The sequence below is a fragment of the Monodelphis domestica genome, chromosome 1 (genome assembly GCF_027887165.1).
Source record: "Monodelphis domestica isolate mMonDom1 chromosome 1, mMonDom1.pri, whole genome shotgun sequence".
NCBI lineage: Eukaryota > Metazoa > Chordata > Mammalia > Didelphimorphia > Didelphidae > Monodelphis > Monodelphis domestica.
Window position 1 is genome coordinate 82,060,233 of NC_077227.1, and position 25,899 is coordinate 82,086,131.

Here is a 25,899-nt window from a genome sequence, read left to right on the forward strand (position 1 = left end):
CAAATGCCCTCCTTGCTTTCTGTCATTAAGAGACTAGCATGCATGCTGGTCTCTTTCTCCCTAAAGAAAAACTGACAACTCTCATTTATCTGTGTAAGATTTATTGGTTTTGGAAATGAGAGGTAGCTAATTTTTAATATGAAAATATGTTCTCTGTTTTATTCAACATATTCCCAGGTTACCTCCCCATTATTGCCTGAGAGTATGTGGCCAGAGAATATATGAGCTAAATTAAATATTAGGCTAAGCAAAACTTAGGGAAGTTACTATGTTGCAAAAATAATAATGAGATGGATGTATTCCAAAGCCAAACAGAAAGAATTTGGATTTTTTTTTGGTTTGGAAACACTGTCATTTTATCCTGTTTCATTAGGATAAATTTTTTATTTTAGTGCTTTAGGGATTTATGATTTAATCTATATGAGTACTTATGGATATTGTGTCAGCTGTTCCATATTGCCGACTTGGAAATTGGTAGGTTAATGGGTTGCCATAGACAAATACCAAAATCATTACTTGGTGGCCAACCTTTAAGTGAAGGGCAGCTTTGAACTTAGATAGGCTGGTTCTTGAATGACTTAGGTATAGTCCATCCCCAAGTCTTGGTAGAGTATCAGTACATTGATAAATACTATGTGATAGGGATATAAAGACATAAATGGACACAGGGAGCTTACTTTTGTTGTTGTTTGTTTGTTGCTCAGTCATTTCAATCATGTCTGACTCTTTGTGACTCCATTTGGGTTTTTCTTGGTAAAGATATTGGAGTGGTTTGCCATTTCCTTCTCCTAGGGGTAGGCAATACCGACTTGTAGTTATCTGTTACAAGTAAAAGATTAATTATGCAAATTGTTGTTATTATTGACATATTTTAGTCATGTCTGACTTCATGATCCCACTTGGGATTTTCTTGGTAAAGATACTAGAGTAGTTTGCCATTTTCTTCTCTAGCTCATTTTACACATATGGAAATGGAGGCAAACAAGACTAAGTGACTTGCCCATAAGCTTACTTTTGTTGTTATTGTTGTTTGTTGTTCAGTTGTTTTAGTCAAATCTGACTTTTTGTGACCTATTTGAGATTTTCTTAGCAAAGATTCTGGAGTTCATTGCCATTTACTTCCATGGCTGAAAAGTGTCTGAAGTCAGATTTGAACTCAAGAAGATGAGCCCAGGAAACTCCAGAATCAGCATTCTCTCTGCTGTTCCACTTAGCTGCCCAAATTAAAATTATTACCATGTAATGAAATTGTGAAGTTACATCTGGTCTAGTAGTTTATCTAAATTATACAACTGTTTGTTCCTGGTTTTCTATCTTTAGAAAAGGGTGCCCAGAGAAACTAGGGGACAGTGGAGGGGGAAAAGGCAGTGGAAGCTGTCAAGGCAGTGGCAAATACAGGACAAGCAGTGCTGGGGGGTGGCAGTCTGAGCTGTAGCAAAATTACGCCAATCATATACCACAGTGTGTAGCCAGCCTCCTTACTATTAGCTCCCATCTGTGAAAGAGGGATATTGGAAAGGCATGCATGCAAAAGGACAGAAGCTGGAGATGGGTCATCTGTCAGTCAAATGAAGATTCTGTTTGGGATGTTACTGGAAAAAGCAGTTTGGAGCCAAGCCAAAGGTGACTGATTTTATGGGACTTGGCTGGGGGCTTCTTGGCTGATGGTGGTGACTTTGAAGGAAGAAGCTGGGTTTATCTCTGGGACTTGGGGTAATCAAGTTGGAGGTGGTCCTGGCTGATTTGAAGCCAGAAGAAGAAGGGGGACAATAGTCCATATATCTCTCTCTGACTTGCTCTGTTTCATGGTAGTGCCTGAATTGCCATTTCTCTCAATATCCTCCAACCTAAGACTCACTGTAGATAATAGGGAAAATTCCAACCCTCTTACCTCCATCCTCCAGCTTTTCCTGTTTCCCCAATAAATCTCCACATGAGATAAAGAAGAGAAAAGAGTATTTCCTCTGAAACATCATAGCTCACCCTGAGTGACTTAGAAGGAGGCTGAAGAAGAAGGGGGAAAGGGAAGAAGAGAGAGGCTGAAGAAGAGGCTGGAAGAGGAAGGAAGGGAGATATAAAGGGAGGAGGGTAGGCAAAGGAAGATAACTACCTGATCTATTAGTTATCTAGTATCCATCAAATATACCCCCTCCAATATCATCTATTACACATCCCAGGTCTTAACCACCATTTATTTGCTTAAGCCTGTTTGATTGGTTAATAAACATTTATTAAGCACCTATTACTTGTAGGAACAGCTAATCAGCATTGTGGATAGAGCATTGGGACTGAAGTCATGAAGACCTGAGTTCAAATCTGATCTAAGATACTTAACCTTATTTGTCTTGGTTCCTCATCTGTCAAATGAGCTGGAGAAGGAAATGGCAAATCATTCTAATATCTTTGCCAAGAAAACCCCAAATGGGATCATAAAGACTGGAACATGACTCATTAACACAACAACAAAGTAGATCAGTGTATTTAGGTTGTAGTATATGTGAAGAAAAAGAAACATAAGACTAGAAAGCTTGGAAAAGACAAGGTTAAGAAGAAGTTTAATACCAAACAGAAGATTTTCTATTGGGTCTTGAAAGCAAGAAGAAGCCATTGGAGCTCACTTAGTGGAAGGTGGGAGGTGGGTGACATGGTCAGATTTGGGTTTGGGAAAAAATCACCATCCAGGAGGTGGATTAGAGTGAGGAGATAGTTTAGGTAGGAAAGCTAGTCAGAAGGCTATTATTGCAGTCTGTGTGACTGGTGATGAGGATTTGAATTAGGATTTTGTCAGGGTGAGTGGAGAGAAGGGGATGTGCAAGAGGGAAGTTATGAAGATGAAAATGATAAGATTTGGCAACAGATTATATTAATGGAGAAAGGAAGAAAAAGGAGTCCATGATGATATCAAAATAGTGAACTGAGATGACTGGGAACATGGTGGTACCCTTGACAGTAATAAGGGAAAAGGAAGATAATGAATTATTTTTTGGATATGTTGAGTTTGAGATGCCAGTAGGACTTCTAGATACAGATGTCAAAGAGGCAGATAATGATCTGAGGAAGAAAACTAGGGTTGGATATACACACATGGGAATCATCTATTTAGAAATGATAATTGGATCCATCAGTACTTATTAGATCCCCCAAAAGAGATAGGATGGGGTTAAAACAGAAGCAGACCAGGGCAAAGATTTGGGGACACCTATTGTTAGAGCATGTGATTTGGATGAAGAACAAGAAAAGGAGAAGAGAATGAGTCAGACAGATAGAAAGAGACCTAGATGAAAGCAGTGTCATGGATACTCAGGGAAGAGAGTATCCAAGGGGAGAAGATGATCCAGTTGATAGAATAGATAGGAGTCAGGAGGGCCTGAGTTAAAACCAGACATTTAACCATTTTTTGCCTCAGTTTCTTCAACTGTAAAATGAGGGTTAATAATAGCATCTAAGTCCCAAAGTTGTTACAAGAATCAAATATGGTAATATTTGTAAAGCTCTTAACACATAGTGCCTTGAACATAGTAGGAGTTATATAAATACTAGCTATTATTATTGATATTATTATTGTTAAGTGTCAAATGCTAGGGAAATGTAGAGAATAATAGCGTCAAATGTAGAGAAATCAAGGAGAAAGTCATTAGGTCTGGCAATTTAGAGATCATTGATAACTTTGAAGATGCTAGTTAATAATAAGTTAGAATCTAGCCTGAAAAAGAGAATGAGAGAAAACTCAAAGTATAGATGAATTTGTCAAGGAATTTAGCACACATGGGAAGAAAAATAGAGGCCAATGGCTCAAGGATATGGTAAGGTCATAGTGAGGGAACTTAAGGAAAAGAGTGAAAGGATAATGTTTCTAAGGCAGCAGAGAAAAAGCCAGTAGATTGAGAGATATTGAAGAGTGAGGAAGGAAAAGATAGTGGCAGCAAGTTATGAGAGGTTGGGAAGGGATGTGATTAAGAAGAGTACATGTATAGAGATTAACCTTGATAAAGATGAGTCACCTCTTCATCTGAGATGGGGGGGGGGGAAGAAGGAAGGAGGTAAGAAAGGAAGGAAGGAGGGCAAAAGAAACAGAAGGAGGAAGGAACAAACAGATGAGAGACAGAGACAGGAGACAGAGAGAAAGGAAGAAAGGAAGAAAAAAAAGAAAGCTGGGATGCTGGAAGCCCCCTATCACCAGGTTGGTTACTATTAACTATTGATTGACTCCAGTTCCCTTAGGTGCCTTGGGCTCCTTTTCCCACACTTCCCTTTTCTCAAAATTTTAGTTAACATTTGGAAATGTCATGAAAATGCAGCAAGAACTTTCTTTTTTTCAATGTTTTCTTCAGTGTAGCAGGTTGTGTGGCTCCCTCATGGCAGCTCACTAAATAATTCAACCCCAACCATCATACTATTCAGACAAGGAGAGAAAGAATGCTAAAATGGAACTGTTCAGAAGGCTGCCAATTGGAATGTTTCACACATCGGACTCATTTCAGAACCATTATCATGTTAATAGAAATGTTCCCCCTTCCCCCACACCATACATGGCTTACTTTTAGAAAGGCAGAGTTAAAAGAAAAGCGTGAAATTAATTTTAGGATCTGACTTCAAACTACAGGCAAGAAACTCAGAAGTGAGCTAGTTTTGTGTCAAATGGGGGAAATCATTGTTTAAATTAAAATGGGAAGGAAAAATCCCAGTATCTAAAACACAGGCAGGTTTCAAAGGTAGTGTGTATTGGAGATTTTTTTTTGCATTCCTTTTGTAAACAGTGCCTCTTGGGATGTGGATAAGGTTAAACCTGGTAGCCAATAGGATGCATTCTTTTATCCCATCATTCCATCATGAACAAGGTGACTTCATGTGGTCTCAGCCTTGCATCATCCTTTACTTAACTGGTTAAGAGATATTCTGGCCCCACTGGAGACGTCCCTAACACAGTGCTGAAAGTGTTGAGAGACTCAAAAACCTTCTCTTACAGGGTAGAGACAGAATAGTCCCTGAAAGTATAGAATGAATGTTTTCTGATGAGTTGCTGAGGCAGCATGGTTCAGTAGAAAGCATACTGGATTTGGAATCTGAGAACCTAAGTACAAATCCCAACCTTGCTTGACTAAGTAAATTATCCCTTTTGGGTTTCAGATTCCTCATCTATATAATGAGTTGTTTGGAGATGACAATCACTGAGCTCACTTGCAGCTCTAACTCTATTAACTGGGTGGAGGAGGGGGAAGTCCCTTTTAGTGCCAGAGTAGTCATTCATTACCTACTCCCTAAAGGAACTCTTTAAGTCTCCAGAATGTGAGGGTACGAGCTGGATTTACCTAATGTATTCTATGACTATTACAGCTATCCTGGGAATTTCTATTCTTGGGGACTGAGAAATGTTTGTGTAGTGGAGATGGATTGTAATAGCTTCTCACCCCACCCCTACTCCAAAATGAGAATTGGAGAATTATCACTTGGAATCCTCTTGCCTGGTAGAGGCCACTGTAGTGTGAATATCTTCATCTTCACGTATGTACACACTCACATATACATATATGTATGTATGTGAATGTATCTATACATGTGTGTATATTTATCTCTATTTCCCCTCTGGAATCCCTCCCTATACTACTATCACAAGTTCTAGGATTCCCCTGTGAAGAGCCACCCTTTTACCACTATCTTTTTGCCTTCACTAGTCTGCTTCCCATTAAGTCAGCCAATGGACATAATTAGATGTCAAAATAAGAACAGTAGCTACATACAAAGCATTCCTTTCCCCGTCTCTTTCTAAACCTGATGTACACACTCCCACAAATACACAGTGTCCATAGGAAAAGTGAGCTCAAACCGAAAGCAAAATCATAGTAGGTACATATGTTAAATATGCATGTGGCAAAACAGCTCACAACCTCTGGCACTACACTTTTTGTAGTGTCCATTCTCCTTTTTGGAAAGTCCTTGTGAGGCTTCCCATAGGTGGAGCATCTCTGCCAGGAAGATGGCTCAACTGAGTCCCCAGGGTCTACTTCTCTCTACAATTCCACTCTGAAATAAGGACTAGTTCTCTCTTAAAACCAGAGCTGACTCTCTTCTGTCACCAAGGATCCATTCCTCAAAGCTTCTTTCTTCCTTTAGTTATCCACTCTTTATCTGTGTCTGACTGGAGCATGCATCTCTGCTCACCACTGGAGTGTCTTCTGCTGATGGAGAAAGTCCATTTCAGAGCAACATGGACAATGGGAGGTAGGGAGTGGGGTTTGTGGGGGAGATGAAAATCCTTTCTTCACTGCTTTTCCCCTACCAGCAATTCTCTTTCAGGGAAGGGATCCTGCTTCACTTCTAAATCCCTATTTGGAGATGTTTCCAGGGCTTAACTATGGAGAGCCCTGAAAAGATGAGTCCAATTTTTGCTTTCCAAAGAGGTTGCACCATCTGATTCTACTTCATTTAAACCCTATTATTTGTAGTTACATTAACTGCATTGGGAAGGGAGATCCCATCCCTATGATCTCCTTATATATAACTTTCAGAAAACTGAGTCAGTTGTACATTGTACTACTACACCTTCAGATATTTTATGTTCAGCTAGATTGGATTAGACTGGCTACTTTTTGCTTCTTTTGCCTTTAGTCAAATGTTTAGTTAAAATGTTTTTTCTTTTCTTTTCTTTTCTTTTCTTTTCTTTTCTTTTCTTTTCTTTTCTTTTCTTTTCTTTTCTTTTCTTTTCTTTTCTTTTCTTTTCTTTTCTTTTCTTTTTGTTGTTGTTCTAAATTCTCTCTCTCTCCCCTTTGAAAAGGCAAGAAATACTATATTCATTATACACATGAAATCCAGATTAGTTATATTATAAAAAGAAAAAGAAAGGGGAAAATGCTTCAATCTGTACTTAGATAGAATCCATCAATTCTCTATCTGGAAGTGGAGAGCATTTTTCATCATGAGTCCTTTGGAATCATCATGGATCATTGTACTAAAGTCTTTCACAGTTGATTTTCAAGGTGATATTACCATCACTGTTGATTACTGCATTATTCTGATGAGGTTTCCCATTATAAATACTCCTTCACTCTAGGAAGTAGTATCAAAAGAATTGTAATTCTTTCTAGTCTTTTGTTATATCTGAGTCTCCAGTCAAGGATATGGCTTCTGACAAAATATTTCAGTGTTAGATTTATCTCTATCTCTATCTCTTCTTTTAAAATGTTTGTTCCTCACTTGTCTCCTCCCTACAGTATTCCCAAGAAGTACAGTGACGATAAAGACAAAGAAAAAATTTAAAGCAAAGAAAGATAAACAGACTTTCCCTTGCTCAGGGGAAAAAGTTTCAAGTTCCCAAGAAAAAAAATAAAGGTAGAAAGGAAGTAGAGATTTATTGTCCTGGGCTGAGTGGTAGGGTTCAGCAACATAGTTCCTTCTGCCATAGCTTTTGCCTGATTGGTCCAAGCAGCTTTGCTCATTGAGTCTTGGCCCCCTTATTTTTGGTGGCTGCCTTCCCCTATGCTTCAATTCTCCCAGCTCTGCATGGTTTCTTACAGATTCTATTTCTCTCTCTTCTACTCATCCCATCAGGAATTAAGGTCCTTTTTTAGTTTCTCTTGCACTTAATAAACTGCCTTTTATATTTTAATATTTAAAAACTTTTAAAACAGTTGCATATAATATAAATTTTCCACACAAGTTTCCCAAAGTTATATTATTGACCTTATCCCCCCCACCCCTTTCCCTTCTCCCTCCTGATGCTGGCAGGTGATTCAATCTGGGCTATATATGTATTATCATGCAAAACATCTTTCTATATTGTTCATTTTTATGAGTGAGTAATTTTATAAAGCCCAAACCCCAAAACATAAATCCATATAAACAAGTGAAAAATTATATGCTCTGATCTGCATTCTAACTCCCAACAGTTCTTTCACTGGAGGTAGATAGCATTCTTTGGGGTAAGTCTCTCAGAATTGTCCTGGATCATTGTATTGCTGGTAGTAGCTAAATCTATCACAGGTGTCAATCCACAATATTGCTGTTACTGTGTACAATGTTTTCCTGGTTCTGCTTTATTTTGGGAATATTTTATCCTGTTTGGGTTTTATATCAATAGCTGATTGATCCTTATCAAGATAGGCTTGAACTGTTAGAGTAACCTAGTTATAGATGGTTGATGAATTTCAGTATGCACCAGTTCATGAAGGTCTTTCCAGCTCTTTCTGAAACCATCCTGTTTATCATTCTTTACAGCACAGTAGTATTCCATCACCAACATCTACCACAATTTTTCCAGCCATTCCCCAATTGATAGACATCTCTTTAATTTCCAATTCTTTGCCACCACAAAAAGAGCTGCTATAAATATTTTTGTACAAGTAGGTTCTTTCCCCTTTCTCAACCTACTTTTATTTATTTTTAATTTTCATTTTTTAAATTTAAACCCTTACCTTCTGTCTTGGAGTCAATACTGTGTATTGGCTCTAAGGCAGAAGAGTGGTAAGGATTATACAATGGGGGTCAAGTGACTTGCCCAGGGTCACACAGCTGGGAAGTGTCTGAGGCCAGATTTGAACCTAGGATCTCCCATCTCTAGGCCTGGCTCTCAATCCACTGAGCTACCCAGCTGTCCCCCTGAACTGACATTTAAAGGTCACCTGGAGATGTGGCTTCTCATTCTTCATGGTTTGGCTTTGTCTCCTTTCTAATTCAATCATGGGACTCATTTGAACTTCATAGGATTCCCCTGGCATATCTGTATTTTTATAGTTAGTTCAACACCTCATCATCTGGCTCCCTTTCTGTAATTAGGTTTATGAAAGACCAACTATTAGACAGAAAGATAATTAATACCTTACATTGCACTGTGCTTTTAACTTTTCAAAGTACTTTTACATTTATCTCATTTCTCTTCATGACAATGAAATGCTCACAACATTCTAGAAAAACTTGAAGGCATTTGTCTGCTGCTTAAGGTAACTTGCCTTTAATTAATCTACATGGTTCTTCTCTAAAATTATGATCCTTAGTTTTTCCTCTAGAAATCTGATATACTTTTCCCTGAGACAGAATATTCTGCCACTTTGTACTAGCTAAGCTAAACAGTGGTCTTCACATCAGTGAAGCTGATTGCTATGGTTACATGGGATCTTACAGTATTTCAAACTCTGCATGAGGGAAATACAGAAAGCTTTACTACATTCAGGTAAACACTACCGTTTCCCTTACTGTTTTTTCATCAGAAAACCCAAGTTAAAATTCAGTAAGATACTGTGTGTATGGTGTATGCCTGGACAATGAAGGGTACTTTTCCTCAAAAAACAAAACAAAACAAAAAACCTCAGCAACAAATCTAAATGAAGCAGTGTGAGGTTTGTTGGCGGGGGTGATGGCAGATGAAGGATGAAGCAGGTGCTCATTTAATTGCTGCAGCTGGTACAGAACGTTGTCTTCATTTTTCACTTCACTTCCAATTATTGACTCTGGTATTCATTAACTTTTTAGTTGACACATTTTAGGAGAGTTCAAAACAATACCTCACTCCTTACCCATCCTTTTAGAGAAAAACAAAGAGGAAGTACTTTTCTATAGTATATTTTTGAAAATGACAAGTTAAATTATAAGGCTTTTCCCCCCTCTCAACAAAAAGGCTCCTTGAAAAAAAGGAAACTGACCTAGATGCAACTAGACATTTAATTGAATTCTGCCCAAATTACCATGGGCCAAATTTCAGAATCTGTTTCAAAAGACAACTTGGTAAAACTTCTACAGTTTTATTTACCTGAATGACAAAGTGATAAATTATTTGATTTGAGAATTATATGTATTATTAAAAATTATATATTTGAGACAATAATTTAAAAATATTATTGGTCCCCCCAAAGATATAGTAAATAATAAAACCATAAAACAGTTTTTAAAATAACTTCATTAGTTTATTGTCCTCTTTAAAGGCCAGAGTAAAATCTTTAAAAAATATTTTTATAAGATCCAATTTAATTTAAAAATTTTTTCCTTTTTAAATTTTAAATTAATTTATTTAGTCAATTTAGAACATTATTCCTTGGTTACAAGAATCATATTATTTCCCTTCCTCCTCTCCCCCTCCCCTTCCCACAATTCCACTGAGTATTACACGTGTCCTTGATCAGAACCTATTTCCATGTTGTTGGTGTTTGCACTAGGATGTTCATTTAGAATCTACATCCCTAACCATATCCCCTCGACCCATGTAGTCAAACAGTTGTTTTTCTTCTGTGTTTCTACTCCCACAGTGTTTCCTATGAATGTGGATAGTGTTCTTTCTCGTAGATCCCTCCGGGATGTTCATGATCACTGCATTACCACTAATGGAGAAGTCCATTACATTCAATTGTACCACGGAGTGTCAGTCTCTGTGTACAATGTTCTCCTGGTTCTGCTCCTCTCGCTCTGCATCACTTCCTGGAGGTCGTTCCAGTCTCCATGGAATTCCTCCACTTTATTATTCCTTTGAGCACAATAGCATTCCATCACCAACATATACCACAATTTGTTCAGCCATTCCCCAATTGAAGGGCATCCCCTCATTTTTCAATTTTTTGCCACCACAAAGAGTTAATAATTAATTGAAAACATTTACTATTTTTATTATAAACAATATTCCAAAAAATACAAATAAACAGAATATAAGATTTAGCCTCAAGTAAAAACTATAGAATCTGAGCTTTGTATTTTTATTTGAAAAAATAAACATTTATATATGATAAATCTTATTTTAAAAGCTCTATAATCCTGACTATATAAGCCCCAGAACAATATCATCCATAAATGGAAAAATCTAGAGAAACTCACTGCCTATAGGGAATCCCTCTTCCATTTGGTTTGTCTTGGATATCCTCCATGATGGTAGAAAAAAACCTTTGGCAATCTTGCATCTTCTTGTCTTGTGTACTTTACTTGATATTCATCGATCAGACGATTATTGAACAAAGGCATCCCTGTTGTTATATCTCTTGAGGAATCACAAGATTTTTGACATGCAGGGGAGATATCTTGTTGGACAGCCTACATAAAATGGCATTACTCTTTACCAAATAAAATATTTTTATTAGAAAAGTATAATGGGATCATATATTCCTTACACTTTCAGTCTATTATATAACTACAAAATTGTGGTCCACTGTAGGCTATTTATTATTTGTGAAAGAATCACCTCTCTTCTTGTTCCTTTATCATTGATACCCTCAATGTATATATTATTAATGCACGCACTATAACATATACATTTGGATGGACAACTCATATATCTTGGACAAACACTGGAAACAGACAATGAACTGAGCCTAGAATTGAATAGAAGATGAGCAGAGTGGATTGCCTTTGGGAAAGGAGTTCTGGCTTGCTTCCAAGGTGGAATGGTTTTGAGTACAGGCCCAGCAACAAACTAGATGGTGACCATCCAAGGAACAACCTAGCTAAATTCAAAAGAGTTTACGATCAGATTGATTGCAGGGTAATACATTTTTTTTTAATCATAGCAATTCTTGAAGGTCATCTACTAAGACAGAGAAAGACAGGGATATATTTTGGTATACCAATTCCAACAAAACATAGATAGTTTATCAAAATTTTAACTGTAAATAATAATAATTTACTTGCTTTGTGAATCTCTACTGACCTATTTTCTGTATGTGTACTTAAGAGATTTTGTAGCTGATACTGGTCTTTAAATATAGCCTTATTCCACATAAATGTTTTTTAAAGAAATTCTATCTTTGTTCAGTATCACATCATATTTCCTTTCCAAGTTTCCTTTCAATCTGTATATTTGTCATTTTTTCAGGATAATAATATCCCATTTTGTTGACACTCCAACATTTAATCACTTATTTCCTGGTTACTATACATTGTTTCTAGTTTTTTCATACTAAATAAATCCATTATTTCATGTAGTTATGTACACTTTTTTGTTGCAAGGATGCCCCTACTATGCAATCTGAGTACTGAGTTAGAGTATGAACAAATTTTATGACTTTTATCTTGAGCACAATGGACTCACCTATTGGCAAACTCTGGCATGGACTTCAATTCCTATATCTCCAAATAGGTCAATCTTCTGATCTTTAGAAGCTCATCAAGTTGTATTTGTTTCTAATGCTTGTCTTTACCAAAGAGCAGAACAGAAGAGACACAATAAACACAGAAAGAACAGTGGGATCATGTGGTAAGTTCAGCATTTTATGCTTCTCACTACAATGCAGCCAGTGGGGGAGAGAGGGGGTTGGGGGAGAGAGAGAGAGAGAAACAGACAGAGAGAGAGAGAGAGAGAGAGAGAGAGAGAGAGAGAGAGAGAGAGAGAATGAGAGAGCATTTTGACCAGCTTTTGGTATGAATTTCCAGTTTCACTTCAATAACCAGTAAAAAGGAATTCATAATGGAACATTGCAAGCAGGCAGGAAATAATCACAGAATATCAAACATGCTTCTTCCAATAGGTATGCATGTATGTGTCCAGAAGAGTCACCAAACATACAAGTGGGAGATTCTATCAGGCAGTGCACACAGGACAAAACACAAAGAACTGGACTCTCATTGGTCAGTCCCCTTTTACATTTAGGATTCTTTGGCTCCCTTTGGGACTCAGCTCAATATCACTTCCTACAAATGCCTTTTCTTGGTTTCCTAAATTGTTGGTGTTCCATCCCTTTCTCCACAATTACTTTGTATTTGTTTTCTATATTTTTTACTTGTCTACATATATGCTGTTTTCCCCTCAATGGATTAGAAGTTCCTTGTGGGCAAGAACTGTTTTGTTTTTAACTTTGATGGACCTATTTGATGATGACACATAGTAGGCGCTTAATAACTATTTATAGAATTAAACTGAATTCCTAACAAAAAGTATTAAGGTTCCAGTTTCCTCACAATTCTATAAACATTGAATTTTGTAGAATTTAGTTGTTTTATATATTTTTTATATCCTATGGATAGTTTTCACATAAAGAACATATCAATATTCTTAATTTTTCTCTTATAGTGATGATTCTTAAAATCTTTTTTTTTTTTGCTCGGGGAAAAGTATTCTTTGACATAAGGAGTTAGATCCTACAATGTTCAAGTTGGCAACAAAGAAGCATTCGTGGAGTTTGGGGTCGCCTGACCCGTGATGCCTCTGTTTTTTCTTTCCTTTCTCCTTTGCTTTCCCCTCCTCATCCTCTTTTATCCATCCTTGCCCAGGACCCTCAGCAGATGAATCACCTTTGCCTCTCCATGGATAGAGCTTCTATCAAGACTTTCTTGAAGCCCACCTGAGAAAAATAGGCAGCAAACTGTAGCTGAGGATTTCAAGGCATATTCAGGGAACCTCACTGTCACATCCTTTGAGAACCATTGCTTTCACAGTATGGTAGCTATGGCTGGACAGTGTTTTTCCAGAACATGGTGTTGTGTGGGTAGAAAGCTGACCTCTTTGCAGGTCTTGCCTCTGACATGCACTGACTTTGTGAGTGAAATCACTTAACCTCCCTGATTCCCAGGCAACTTCTTAAGAGTATAAATAGCCAAGATGGTAGTGATTGGAACTGGTAAGACATATTCCTCAAAGAGAATGCCCTACACTCATGAAATTACCCAAATGATCAGAAATAGAGCTCAATTTTGGGCAATGTTACTATGTTTTTCTCTACTTTGATTCTAAATAGTGTGGAAATTTTGTACATGCTCATTTAATGCAGAATTATATTTCAAGGTTAAAAATGCTGGAGTTTTGCTTTAGTTTTTCATCTGATGTTTCAAATCTTTATTGTGAGTGTATGATGAGTGACTTTACACAGACAACAAATAGAATCCATAGTTGAGAAAGCAGAGATAGAGCAAATGTAAGGAGGAGGGAGGTGACATAGAGAGGGTTTCTCTCTAAATACAGAATTATCTCATAGGCAGTTGGGTGGTACAATAGAGAGGGTGCTAGATCTGGAGTCTGGAAGGCTCACGTTCAAATCTGACCCCATATGCTCACTAGGTGAGTGACCCCAGGCAAGTCACTTAACCTCTGTTTACCTCAGTTTCTTCAATTGTAAAATGGGAATAATAATAACATTTACCTTACAGGGTTGTTGTGAGGATCAAATGAGATAATATATATAAAAAGCTCTTAGCTCAGTGCCTGACACATAGCAGGGACAATATAAATGCTTGTTCCCTTCCCTTTCTTGTAGAGAGAAAGCAATATACACAATGCTAAGAGTGGGTTTGATTTGTTTTTTTATATGTGTGAAGGAGACTTTGAAGCCCAAAGGGAGGGTGAGCTAGCAAGAAAAAATTTATGGCTTGGTTTATACTGTATTTAGCTGTAAGTGAAAATAAAGCATCCAAGATATGTGGAGTTTGTTCTCAAAGGGCTAACAGAAGTGACAGTGGAGAGTGTGTGGAATGTGGGCCCAGGCCCAACAGTGGGAAGAACAATGTCCCTCTTTTCCTTCCTTTTGCCTCATTCCCATTGCTCCTATCTGTATTTTGAAGTGATAACTTTATTACATTCAGATATGACTTACATAAAAACACCGAGAAAATCATTTATATGTACAACAGAATCAGAAGTAAGTTCAGAAGTAGAGGACTGAACAAAGAAATCATTCCAGGCTCTCACCATCTTGTGTCTGAATCGATACAAATAGTTTCCAAAGGGGGCTTTCTCCCATTGTTTTTAATTTGCTTTAGTTGCCAGGAATCATTTTATTCAAACACTGTTTTCCCATCACTTAATTTTTTCTTGCTTAAGGATCTATCATTTCTATTATTAATCAGATCCCATCAAAAGTCTTCAGTTAGGAACTAAATGTTCTGTCCAGTGGAAAAGTAGCAAGGGTATTGTCCTCCGATGAAGGTTTTTTGCCAGTCTATCTGCATATCCTTAGTAAAATCCCCTCCCATCTCAATTGTAAATTGAGGAGATTGAACTCCACAGTCTTTAAGGTCCTTTTCATCTCTAAAATTCTGTCCTCTCCATAAACTGATCTGGGGTAGATGAATGTTATCACAAGCATAGATAGAGGGAGGCAGCTAGGTGGGACTCCGGGATGGGAGTCAGGAAAACCTGAGTTCAAATGTGGCCTCAGGTACATACTGGTTGTGTGATTTTGGATAAGCTTTTTAACATATTTCCCTCAGTTTCCTCATCCATAAAATGGGGGTACCTCCTATGGTACTTGTAAGGACCAAAATTTGTAAAGCTCTTGACACATAATAGGTGCTATATAAATACTAGCTATCATTATTGTTATTACTTGCCCTCGTAATTCCCTTTCTGTTCTCTTTTCCCCTTTAGTGGCATCCTCTATATTCTGCTTAACACGACTATGTGACTATTTAACTGGGGTCTTGTAATCTGCTCCAGTCTTTTATCTATGTAAATTGCATCCTTTATTCCCAATAACCATTTAGTAAAAAAATAATTATGTTTATCAGTCAATACATGTTTTATTACCTTACTGAAGATTTTCTTGGATTATTTTCTTAAGCCCTTACCTTCTATCTTAGAATCAATATTATATATTGGTTTCAAAGTAGAAGAGTAGTAAGGGCTAGGCAATGGGGATTAAATGACTTGTCCAGGGTCACATAGCTAAGAAGTATCTGGGGTCAAATTTGAACCCAGAACTTCTATCTCTAAGCCTGGCTCTTACTTAACTAAGGCATCCAGCTACCCCTGATTTTATTGTATCATAACCCCCATACTATCATTTAAATATCAATAGCTAAGAGTATTTTTAAGGTTTGCAAGATATCTTATGAATATTATCTCATTTTATCCTCTTGTCAACCCTGGAAGGTCATTGTTATTATCTTTATTTTATAGGTGAAGAAATTGAGATAGAGGTTTAGTGACTTGCCCAGGGTCATACAACTAGTAAAAGAGGCTGGAAAGTCTAGCATACCACTTATCTGTTTGATTTTTATAGGTTTCATAATTCATGCAACATGGTTGTCTACTTGAAACAAACAAAAAAATTAAAAGAAATTTTGCTTACAGGTAGGCAAAACTGGCAGCCATTTTAGACTGGCATCATTTTAGAATCTTCATGAATATTTTCCATCCCCTCAAAAATCTTTCCAACCTGTTCCTTCTGTCTGAAAATTCTTTAACAGAAGACAAAGCCTTTCATGACAAAATTAAAGTTTTTTAAAAAGACAGACTGATTTAAATTCATTCACAAAAAAGTACAACTGACTGAAATCTGGTTTTGATGATGGGAAAGGGATAAAAAAACCTGAGGATATGAGTAGCAGAATATTTTTTTTTTATTTCACAAACTTGTCTAAGGGGGGCATCATCACTTGGATCAATCTATCAATAAGCATTCATTAAACATTTGTTATTTGCTAGACATTGTGCTAAGCACTTGGCACATACATTAAAAGCAAAAACTAGCCCTGTCCTCAAGCAGCTTAAATTCTAATGGGAGAACTAACATACCTAAATCAGTACATATAACATATATACAGAATTGCCTTAGAAAGGAAGGCACCAGCAAACTTTAAAGGCTCTATCAAAAGTAGAGACCAGGAAAAACCTGGAGGAAGTATCTTAATGTCAAATTAAATGTGAACTCATTATACTGTTCCCAAACCAGCTTCCCTTCTCAATTATCCCACTTCTCTTTGAGTACTATTGTTCTGTCTTCTAGGCCATAATCTTTGTGACTTTCTTTTTTAACCTAGAACTTGAGTTACCAAATCAAGTCATTTTCTCCACCGAAACAACTCTTGTCATTCATCCCTTTCTCTCCATTTCTTACACCTGACACTTGAATCATTGCCACAGCCTCCTAGCTCCCATGTCTCCCCACTTATCTCCCAATATTCTGCATTATTGATGTCAGAAAAATCTTTTTAAATGATCATTTTGCAAGTCATCTCCTCCTCAAAAACCTTTAATGGTGCCCTGCTATCTAGAGAAAAGTCTAAATCACTTATGTTAGCATTTGCCATCTGGGTCTCTTACCTAATGTATCTACTTTTTCAACCTTATTTTCTGCTCCTCTCATTTAGCACTTAAGCACCTACCATCACGAGGTGAGAAATACACTTAATATGCTGCCTTATAGTGTTATTTTTCTTTTCAAGCACAGGACTTCCCTGCTTCCGTCAAGTTGAGTTACTCATGTTGTTTTATTGTTGTTCATACACCCATTTGAGGTTTTCTTGACAAATACTGCATGGTTTGTCACTTCCTTTTCCAGCTTATTTTGCAGTTGAGGAAACGGAGGCCAACAGGGTCAAGAGACTTGCCCAGGGTCACAAGGCTAGTGTCTGAGGTGGGATTTGAACTCAGTAAGATGAATCTGCCTCATTTCAGGCCTGGTCTTCTATCTGCTGAACCATTTAATAGATTTATTGTTTCCCAAATTAACCATGAATAGTTTTGCTTCTGTTCCTAGTTCATCATAACTTCCCTCCCCTCTACCATTCCACCTCAGACCTTCTTCCTGCTTTTCCATATACCTGGTTTTCACTTTCTTCCTAGATCTCATTGACTTTTGGTGTTCATTCTCTCTTCTGAATTCAGGAAATAATCATTGACTGCAACACTTATTTGGCAAATGGATAACCACACAAGGTAACATATATCATCTTTTTAAATATTTGCATTATCTGTCCAAAGATTTCAAATCCCTTGAGCACAGAAAGATCCTGTCTATTTCTTCTTTGTATTCTCAGTGCCTAACATAGTTCTACCTAAAAAGTATATAGTAAATACATATTTGTTATGGGTGATGATGATGATGATGATGATGAAGGAAGAGTGCTTTTTTGGTATATTTCAATTATTCCTAAAGAAGCAATTTTCTGTTCCAGGGCATGTGATTTATCCCTAATATTAATTTTGTTTTCCAAATGAAATGACTACCTCATTGGGGAAAAAATGAAAAGTATATACTGAAAGCATAGTTTGGCAATAGTTCTGGAATAATTACACCCCCTGGAATCATAGCTTTGAATCCTGGATGGATTGACTCAGATCTTTGTTCTAAGATAGCCCAAAAGTAAAAAAAAAGGTAATGTCTCTTAAAAGAAACATAAGGTGCTGGGAGACCTATATTCTACTCCTAGCTAGATCTCTAACTGGATAAGTCTTAGGTTCCTCAACTTTCAAATGAAAAAAATAGTATAGCTGCCTTATAGAATTGTTTTGAAAATGATTTAAGAAGTGTGAATGCTCTTAAAAAAACCTAAAACTCATGTTAATAAAGGAAAATGAAGTAAATTAGGTTTAAGCTTATTCAACATTTGGCTTTAAATAAATTTGACCGAGGATTGGGGATATGCAAATTCTGAATTTCTCATTTGCATTTAAAATTGTTAAATTTACAAAATACTTATTTCCTGGAAAATGTTCAGGATCATGCTAAGTATTGTGTAATGAACTTTAAAAGAAGATCTTGGAGAAAGGGAGAAAAAGAATGAGACATAGGCTTTTGGACACAGTGAATGTGAGAATTTGTTTCTCTTGGATAAGCATGCTTTTTATATTTATAATTTTTTATATTTTTATATGTTTTTATATATTTCTACAAATCATATGTATTATTACATATATTATGCTATATATTTAAAAAATAAAAATAAGTGGTAATAAAAAAGAGATCTTAAACCCTTTAAATATATCTCACCATTTCTCTTAGAAGTGATCAATAGCCAATAACATCTTAGGTCTTCTCTAAAGAGAAAAACCTCTGCTTGTAAGTAAAATTTTATAATCTATTTTAAAAGGATATATATTTATATATGAATACACATATTTATGTGTATACACATCTATTTTTTTGTATATGAGTATACATTTACATATTTCCCCCATATCACCATACATATATTTCTATCTCTCTGACACAGAGCCATGATTTAAAAAAAAATTATTTCTATGTTTGTTAAAAAAAGGATTATGAAAAAAATAAAAAATTTCCAAAGTTTTACCTTTGAGCAAAGCCCAGGCCTTTAAAGTCCATACTAGAAAACATTTAAAATGTTGTCATTTGGCTGTTTTAAGAGAAAATGGGAGGATCTCAATGATTTAAATTTCTTTTTAAAAGTTTATTATTCAGTACCTATGTGATTAAGTTATGTACATATTTAAAAAATAGGTATGGGGGCAGCTAGGTGGCTCTGTGGATAGAGTGTCAGTCCTGAAATTTGGAAGTACTGAGTTTAAATCTGGCCTTTGACAGACACTTCCTAGCTGTGTGACCTGGACAAATCACTTAACCCTACTTGCCTAGTCCCTGTCCTTCTGACTTAGAATTAAGACAGAAAATAAGGTTTTATTAAATAAGTAAATAGATCTGAATTGAATACATATGTATGTTTATATATTCATATTTATACCCCCTCATGCACACAACACATACCCATGATCCCTCTCTTCCTAGGAGAGGCAGAGTGATATACTATAAAAGAACAGAATCATCATTAAATCTCCTTTTTAGAAGGGACTTCAGAAGTCACCTAGTCCAACTTCCTACCACTTCCTCCCTTTGGAACCATACAAAACGAATCTATTTCCATTTCCATTTCCTTCAGCTGTTAAAGCTAGAATTCCCACCTAAGATAATGCTTTTCTCTGGATTGAAAGGTCCCCAATTCCTTTAACCATTCCTTTTACACTATTATAATAACTAACATTTATATAATGCTTTAAAGTGTGCATTGCTCTTGTATACACATTATCTCACTAGGTCCTCACACAACCCCATGAGATATTGTTATAGGTACTATTATTCCTAATTTAAAGATGAAGTGACTCATCCATGGTCATATTGATAAGTGTCAGAGGTAGCATTCCAAATTCTTAGTCCGACACTCTTTCCACTACCTTATATCTTCTCTCTCTGTGACATGTCTTCAGGTGCCTTTGGTGATGCTCAAGTACATCTCCTGAAGACATTCCAGTTTGTCAATGTTTTTCTTATAATTTGGTGCTGAGAACTAAATACAATGTTCTAAATATGGTATAACCAGCAAATTACAGCAGATGCTTTTTTCCTACAATCTAGACAGTATTCATACACAAATGCAACTGTTCTTAATAATGTCTTTTACTCAAAGCAATCATCTGTCACTGGAGTTTGAATAGGGAGGTGATATGATTAGAATTTCTCTTTAGGACAATCATTTTAGTGGCTGAATGGAGGACTGGTTGGAGTAGGGAGAGGCAGGCTGACCCACCAGAAGAGCAGGCTATTCCAACAGTCCAGATGTGAGGTGATGATGGCCTCAACTAGAGGAATGACAGTGTCAGAAGAGAAAAGGGATAAAAAGGAGAAATGTTGCAGAAGGGAATCTGACAAGCCTTGGAAACAGCTTAGATGTGGCAGGTGAGAGGAACTGACGAATTCTGGATGACACTTGCCATGCGAGTCTGAGGGATGGGAGGGTCCATCGCCCTCTATGGTAATGGGAACAGGGCATGGGGGTGGGGAGTAACAAGTTCAGTTTGGGACATAGAATTTAAGATGACCACCAGACACCCAATTTAAGATGTCTAAAAAGCAACTGAAAATGCAAGACTGGAAGTCAGCAGTTTGGGGATAAATAGATTTAAGAATTATGAGCCTAAAGATGGTAATTAAATTCATAGGAGCTGATGAGATCATCAAGTGAAGTAGTAAAGAGGAAGAAGAGTGTCCTCAGTGGAGTTCTCAGAGAAGAGTGACTCATGGTAAAGGTCACATAGGTAAAGGTCAGATGGGTGGGAAGAGAACCTAGGAGAGAGTCAGGTTCTGAAACTCTAGAGAGAAGACTATCAAGGAAGAGAGAGTGATCAGCAATATCAAAGGCTGCAGATGGTTTGAAGGAGTGAATGTAGAGAAAATGCCACTGAGTTGTTTTTTGGGTTTTTTTTGGAGAGGAGATAGGTCATGGCTAGGGTAAATTGGGGATAATTGCAGAAGGAAGGCATTAGCATTAAGGGGAACCAGAAAAGGCTTTATGCAGATGATGTGATTTTAGTGAAACTTAAAGTCAAATACATGGTAGAAGGCTGCCTTGTTCTTTTGACTAAGTAATTAATTTTGTGGTGATTCATTTAACATTTAATCTATGTTAGTCAGTCAACAAAAGCTTTTCTAGTGCCTATTCCGTGTCACTGCCTGGAGGTTAGTTAGCTTTATTTTTATGAGAAAAAGAAGCAAATAATTAAATAACAATTTGACATCTGGAATATTTTTTGTGGAAAGAATTCCGGGCATTGGGGATAGTCAGTGTAAATTAAACAAGATGGGAGACACAGTGTCCTCAAATGGCAGTTATACACTCCATTCTGTCAGAGTTTACACTTCACTGGCACGGCCTTTGAGAACCCTGGACCACCTTCACACCATGAAGACATTAGTGTAATTTCTTCATAAGGACCCTATTAAATTTCATTGCATTAGTTTTGGTCCATTGTTCTAACATGTCAAGGTCTTTTTAGATGCAAATTCTGTCATCTAAGATATTAACTATTCCTCCAAGCTTTGTCATCTATGAATTTGACAACAGGATTTCTATGCAGTCTTCTTACCATAAAGGGGAAGCTAGGTAGTGCACACAGTATCAGGTAGGGCTAAATTCAAACCCAACTTCAGACACCTAAAAGTTGTGTAACCCAAGGCAGGTCAAGTTACTTAATCTGTTTGTGTCAGTTTCCTCAACTATAAAATGGTGATAATAATAGTACCTACCTTGTAGAGTAATTGTAGAGAGCATATGGTAAGTCCTATAAGAATGTTAGCTGCTATTATTATTATTTGGCGCAGTTAGGTAGAAGTAGAGGGCTAGGCCTAGAGTCTGGAAGACCCAAGTTCAAATGTAGTCTCAGTCACTTAGTAGCTATACAACCCTGGGCAAGTCACTTAACCCTGTTGGCCTCAGTTTCCTCATCTGTAAAATGAGCTGGAGAAGGTAATGTCAAACTACAATACCTTTTTCAAGAAAATCTTAAATGGGGTCAAGAAGAGTGGGACATGCCTGAAATAACTGAACAAAAAAAATTATTATAAATCAAGAAAATTTTAAGTAAATAGGAGAGCTCAAAGCTTTTCCCCTGAGAAGTTAATAGGGAAGTAGGGCTTATCATACTCTTAAAAACAATAAGAAACATAATTTGAGGAAACATTTAGGGGGGACGGAAGTGGGAAGGTAATAAGCATTTATTAAGTATTATATACCAGGCACTGTACTAAGGGCTTTGCAAATCCCTCCCAAACAAATTTCTTTTATTGTAGTGCTCCTTATTTGCAAATAACACCCCACCCCACCCGCAATAATTTCAGTTTATGCTCCAACAAGTTTCAGAAAATGGGGAGGGGGGGAGTATAAGGAGGGAAGAGAGGTAGGGAAAGGAGAGAAGGAAAAAGGGAGGGGAGGGGCAGACAAAGGAGGAAGAAGGGAGAGGGGAGGGGGAAGAAGAAATAGGGGAGGATTGGAGGGGAATATGGAACCGTATTTGTGAGTCCGCTCATAACCTTCGGTGCTAAAGTTATTTTAGGCATTGGGTTCTACAAAGGACTTTTCTAAGCCGTAGCATCCTTTCAGGCCACGGGCCGCCGAAGAGCACACGGGCCTGCTGCGATCCGCTAAACCAACGTTCACTTCTGGTGTTCGCGAGAGCCTGAGTCCATCTCTTCCGGGACCCTAGTTTCCGACCGGTCTCTTCAGGCGGCAGGACGTGGCGGCGGCTCTTTCGCAGGAGCCGGGGCCGGTGCTTTTTCCCCGGTGGCACCAGCGGAGGAGGGCGGAAGAAGCCCTAGAGATCCGGGGCTCGGAAGAGGGAGAGGTTGCAGAAGCAGTTCCCGTGAGTCTGTGCGGCTGCCGACCATGGAGCGGGCCCAGCAGCGGCTCTCTCAGGCGGTGCGTGGTCGCTGCAGTTTTGGGGGCGGGGAGGGAAGAAGCCCGGGGGTGGGGGTGCCCCGGGCCTGAGTTGCGGGCGGAGAGGGTGTGGGCGGCTCCGGGGCCGACCACTGGACCTAGGTCTGGAGGCTTCATATGGTCTAGACTCCTGGAAGCGGGGATGTGAAACCGTCGAGGTGGGGGGAGAGCAGCTGAGGCTAGGCTGGGGTCGGAGCCCCTCTCTCTTTAGCTCCCTCCCCACTTCCCCATACATTAACCCTCAGAGGCCGGCACCCACCCACCCCTTTATTTGGGCAGTGAAATTAACGCAGAATCTATAGATGTGGACACCATAGGGATGCTCTCGGTGTTGTGCGAGACCCATGAACCCCTGCCTGCCTTCTTAGAGCTTCCCCTAGGTCTTTTGGTGTGGGGGAGCCAGTCGGAGGGTAAACAGAGAAGCTTATACTTGTTTGAAAGGCGGTGACGTCATGGATGGAAGGCTGGCCTGGTTTCCAGTCTTATGAGATGCTTATAATGCACCTAGCACCAGGGATAACCCAAACAGCCATAAACAGACTGGGGGCTGGGGCGTGCATCCTCATAGAGACAATCTACAACTCTGCAGGGATATGAGAGCTCCAGAGAGTAGGGGAAGGCTTTAGCAGCTTGGAGAGATCAAGAGGTGGAAGGGGCAGAGCATTCTTAAACTCAGGGACATCCTATGCAAAGGCAGGTGGAGGCAGGATAGGTGTTGAAGCACCAGCAAGGATACCAGATCAGTTCTCTCCTCGACTGGCAAACCGGAAGTAGTTTAAATGAAAATTTGAGGAGGCAGGAAAGAGTTCTAACAACTAAGAGACTAAGGAAAGATTTCTTATAAATACAAAAATAAACTCAACCTTGAAGGAATGTAAGGGTGCTAAGGGGCCAAAATGGCATAGGGACAGCAGGGGGAGGGAGGGAAGACATGGAAGCCAGGAGACAATGCCTCATTGACATGTTACTCTTGCTATTATTTTGTTTAGAGGGACTAGGCTTTATTCATCTGTTCTCAGTTCTTTCAAGTTTGAGAATGTGTTTCCAGTGTTGGTTACCTTCCTACTAAAAAGTTAAAATAAAATAGAAAGGGCTATATGGTTGTTTTTGTTCAGGTGTTTCAGACTGTGACACCATTGGGATTGGGATTTTCTTGGCAAAGACCCTGGAGTGATTTGCCATTTCCTTCTCCAGTTCATTTAACAGATGAGGAACTAAGGCAAACAGAGTTGAGTGACTTGCACAAGGTCACACAACTAATAAGTGTCTGAAACTAGATTTGAACTTCAGTTCTTCCTGACTCCAGGCTCAGAATTCTGACCACTTGGGCCATCTTATAGTATTCATTGCAAAAGAATTTGACCTGGTGCTTTCATCATGTAAATATCAAAGTACAGAATTTGGAGTCCTAGGATTTAGAATTGTATCTTCCTAGAATATCTACTCCAAACTTCTCATTTTACAGAAGTAGAAATTGAGCCTCCGGGAAGTTAAATGACAAACTTATCCTTCCACTGGTTGTAAGTAACAGAGTACCCTAAATTAGGAAATGAGTTGAAGTCTTATCTTTGATATTTATTGTGTGGTGGTGAGTTAGTGACTTCTATCTGAGCTTTAGTTTTCCTCGCCTGTAAAACAGTAAAACACTATCCACCTCTCATAGAGTTGTTGTGAAGAAAGTGCTTTGTAAACCTTAAGGTGCTATAGAAATATATGACAGTATTAAGAACCTAAGAAGTTTAAATTTTGAAGATAAAGTTCACATTATGGAGAACTCCATGGGTCAACTACTGAGAAAAGGGGTTGATTTTTATTCCTCAGTTCCTTCTTTATAACTTTTTCCTTTTTATACAGCATTTTCCTTGAAATATTTAAAAAGTTTAGTGTGTTTCTTGACTTCAATTTACTTCTTCAGCATTCAGTCTTATTGATATCTGTTACTAAGTCAAATGGCTTTGAGCTTGAGGATAAGGCCCAAACATTTTAGCTAATAGTTGCTCAATAATTGTTCACTGAATTGAGATATGTGTATAATAGCAAATTAGCTAACACCATTGAAAATTGAATTGAAAAAAGAATATGTCTTAGAGGGCTAAAAAAACCAACAACAACCCATGAAACAAAATACCTGGTTGAAGACTACTTTGTCCTTTTGCCTAAATAGTTAATTTTGCAGTGATTCATTTGACATTTGATTTATTGGAATTAGTCAACAAGCATTTATTAAGTGTCCACTATGTGTCACTACCCAGTGGTTATTTAATTTTATTTATATTAGAAAAAAAAGCAAAATGACTAAACAATTTGACATCTGGGAATTTTTTTTTGTTCAAAAAAATTCCTAGATTGGTACTCATTGATCCACATATCCTATTCCATTTGCATAAAAATTCATAGATTTGAAGATTGTTAGAACTGAAAGGACCATAGAGATCATTATGATTGTGAGTTTTGATGAAAAGATTGACATTATATTCATAAAGCAAAAAAAATCATATAAGAGGTTCACATTTTTTAAAAAATGGTACATAAAGGATTAATTAGCACATTATTCTTAACCGAGTTGGATAATATACAAATTCTTGTATGAGATGATAATTATTTAATTTATTATACAACTGAAAAAGAAAAATGGCCCCAGTTGCAAGTGGAGAAGTTTAAGGTAGATATTCAGAAACTTATTGATAATAAAAGTTGTAAGAAAAGGACTACAGAAACAGTTCATGGAAATACCCTCTGGAGATATTTGAAAGACTGTAATAATTGGAGTGAAGTATTCTTGGTTAAAAGCATTAGCTTGTAAAGTTATTTAAAAATTTTTAGTGTGAATGTCAGCAAGACACCTTGTTTCCTCATCTAAAAACCAAGAGTTAGATATTTCCAACTACATAAAATTTAATCTCATCCCCAGTTGCTGGAGTCGTCTCTCCTTCTCTGAAAATTACTTTATGTTGATGTAATTGTATGTTTAATTTGTCCCTTTTGTATTCTCAGAGCCTGTTACATAGTAACAGGCATATGTAGTAGGCACTTAATGGATGCTGGATGAAGGAA

General features: G+C 37.6%; 1 protein-coding gene across 2 annotated transcripts in view; it reads left to right on the top strand.

Annotated features, from left to right (window-relative positions):
* The first annotated feature begins 22,336 nt into the window (after positions 1–22,336).
* Positions 22,337–25,899, top strand: part of LOC100023687 (protein FRA10AC1) — a 66,232-nt gene continuing 62,669 nt past the window's right edge. Inside the window, exon 1 of one of the 2 annotated variants that reach the window (XM_007478790.3) lies at positions 22,337–22,827. In XM_007478790.3, the coding sequence (XP_007478852.1) occupies positions 22,795–22,827 (33 nt within the window). In that variant the 5' untranslated portion in view covers positions 22,337–22,794. The remainder of the gene's footprint in view (positions 22,828–25,899) is intronic. The other variant, XM_007478789.3, reaches the window with a different exon arrangement.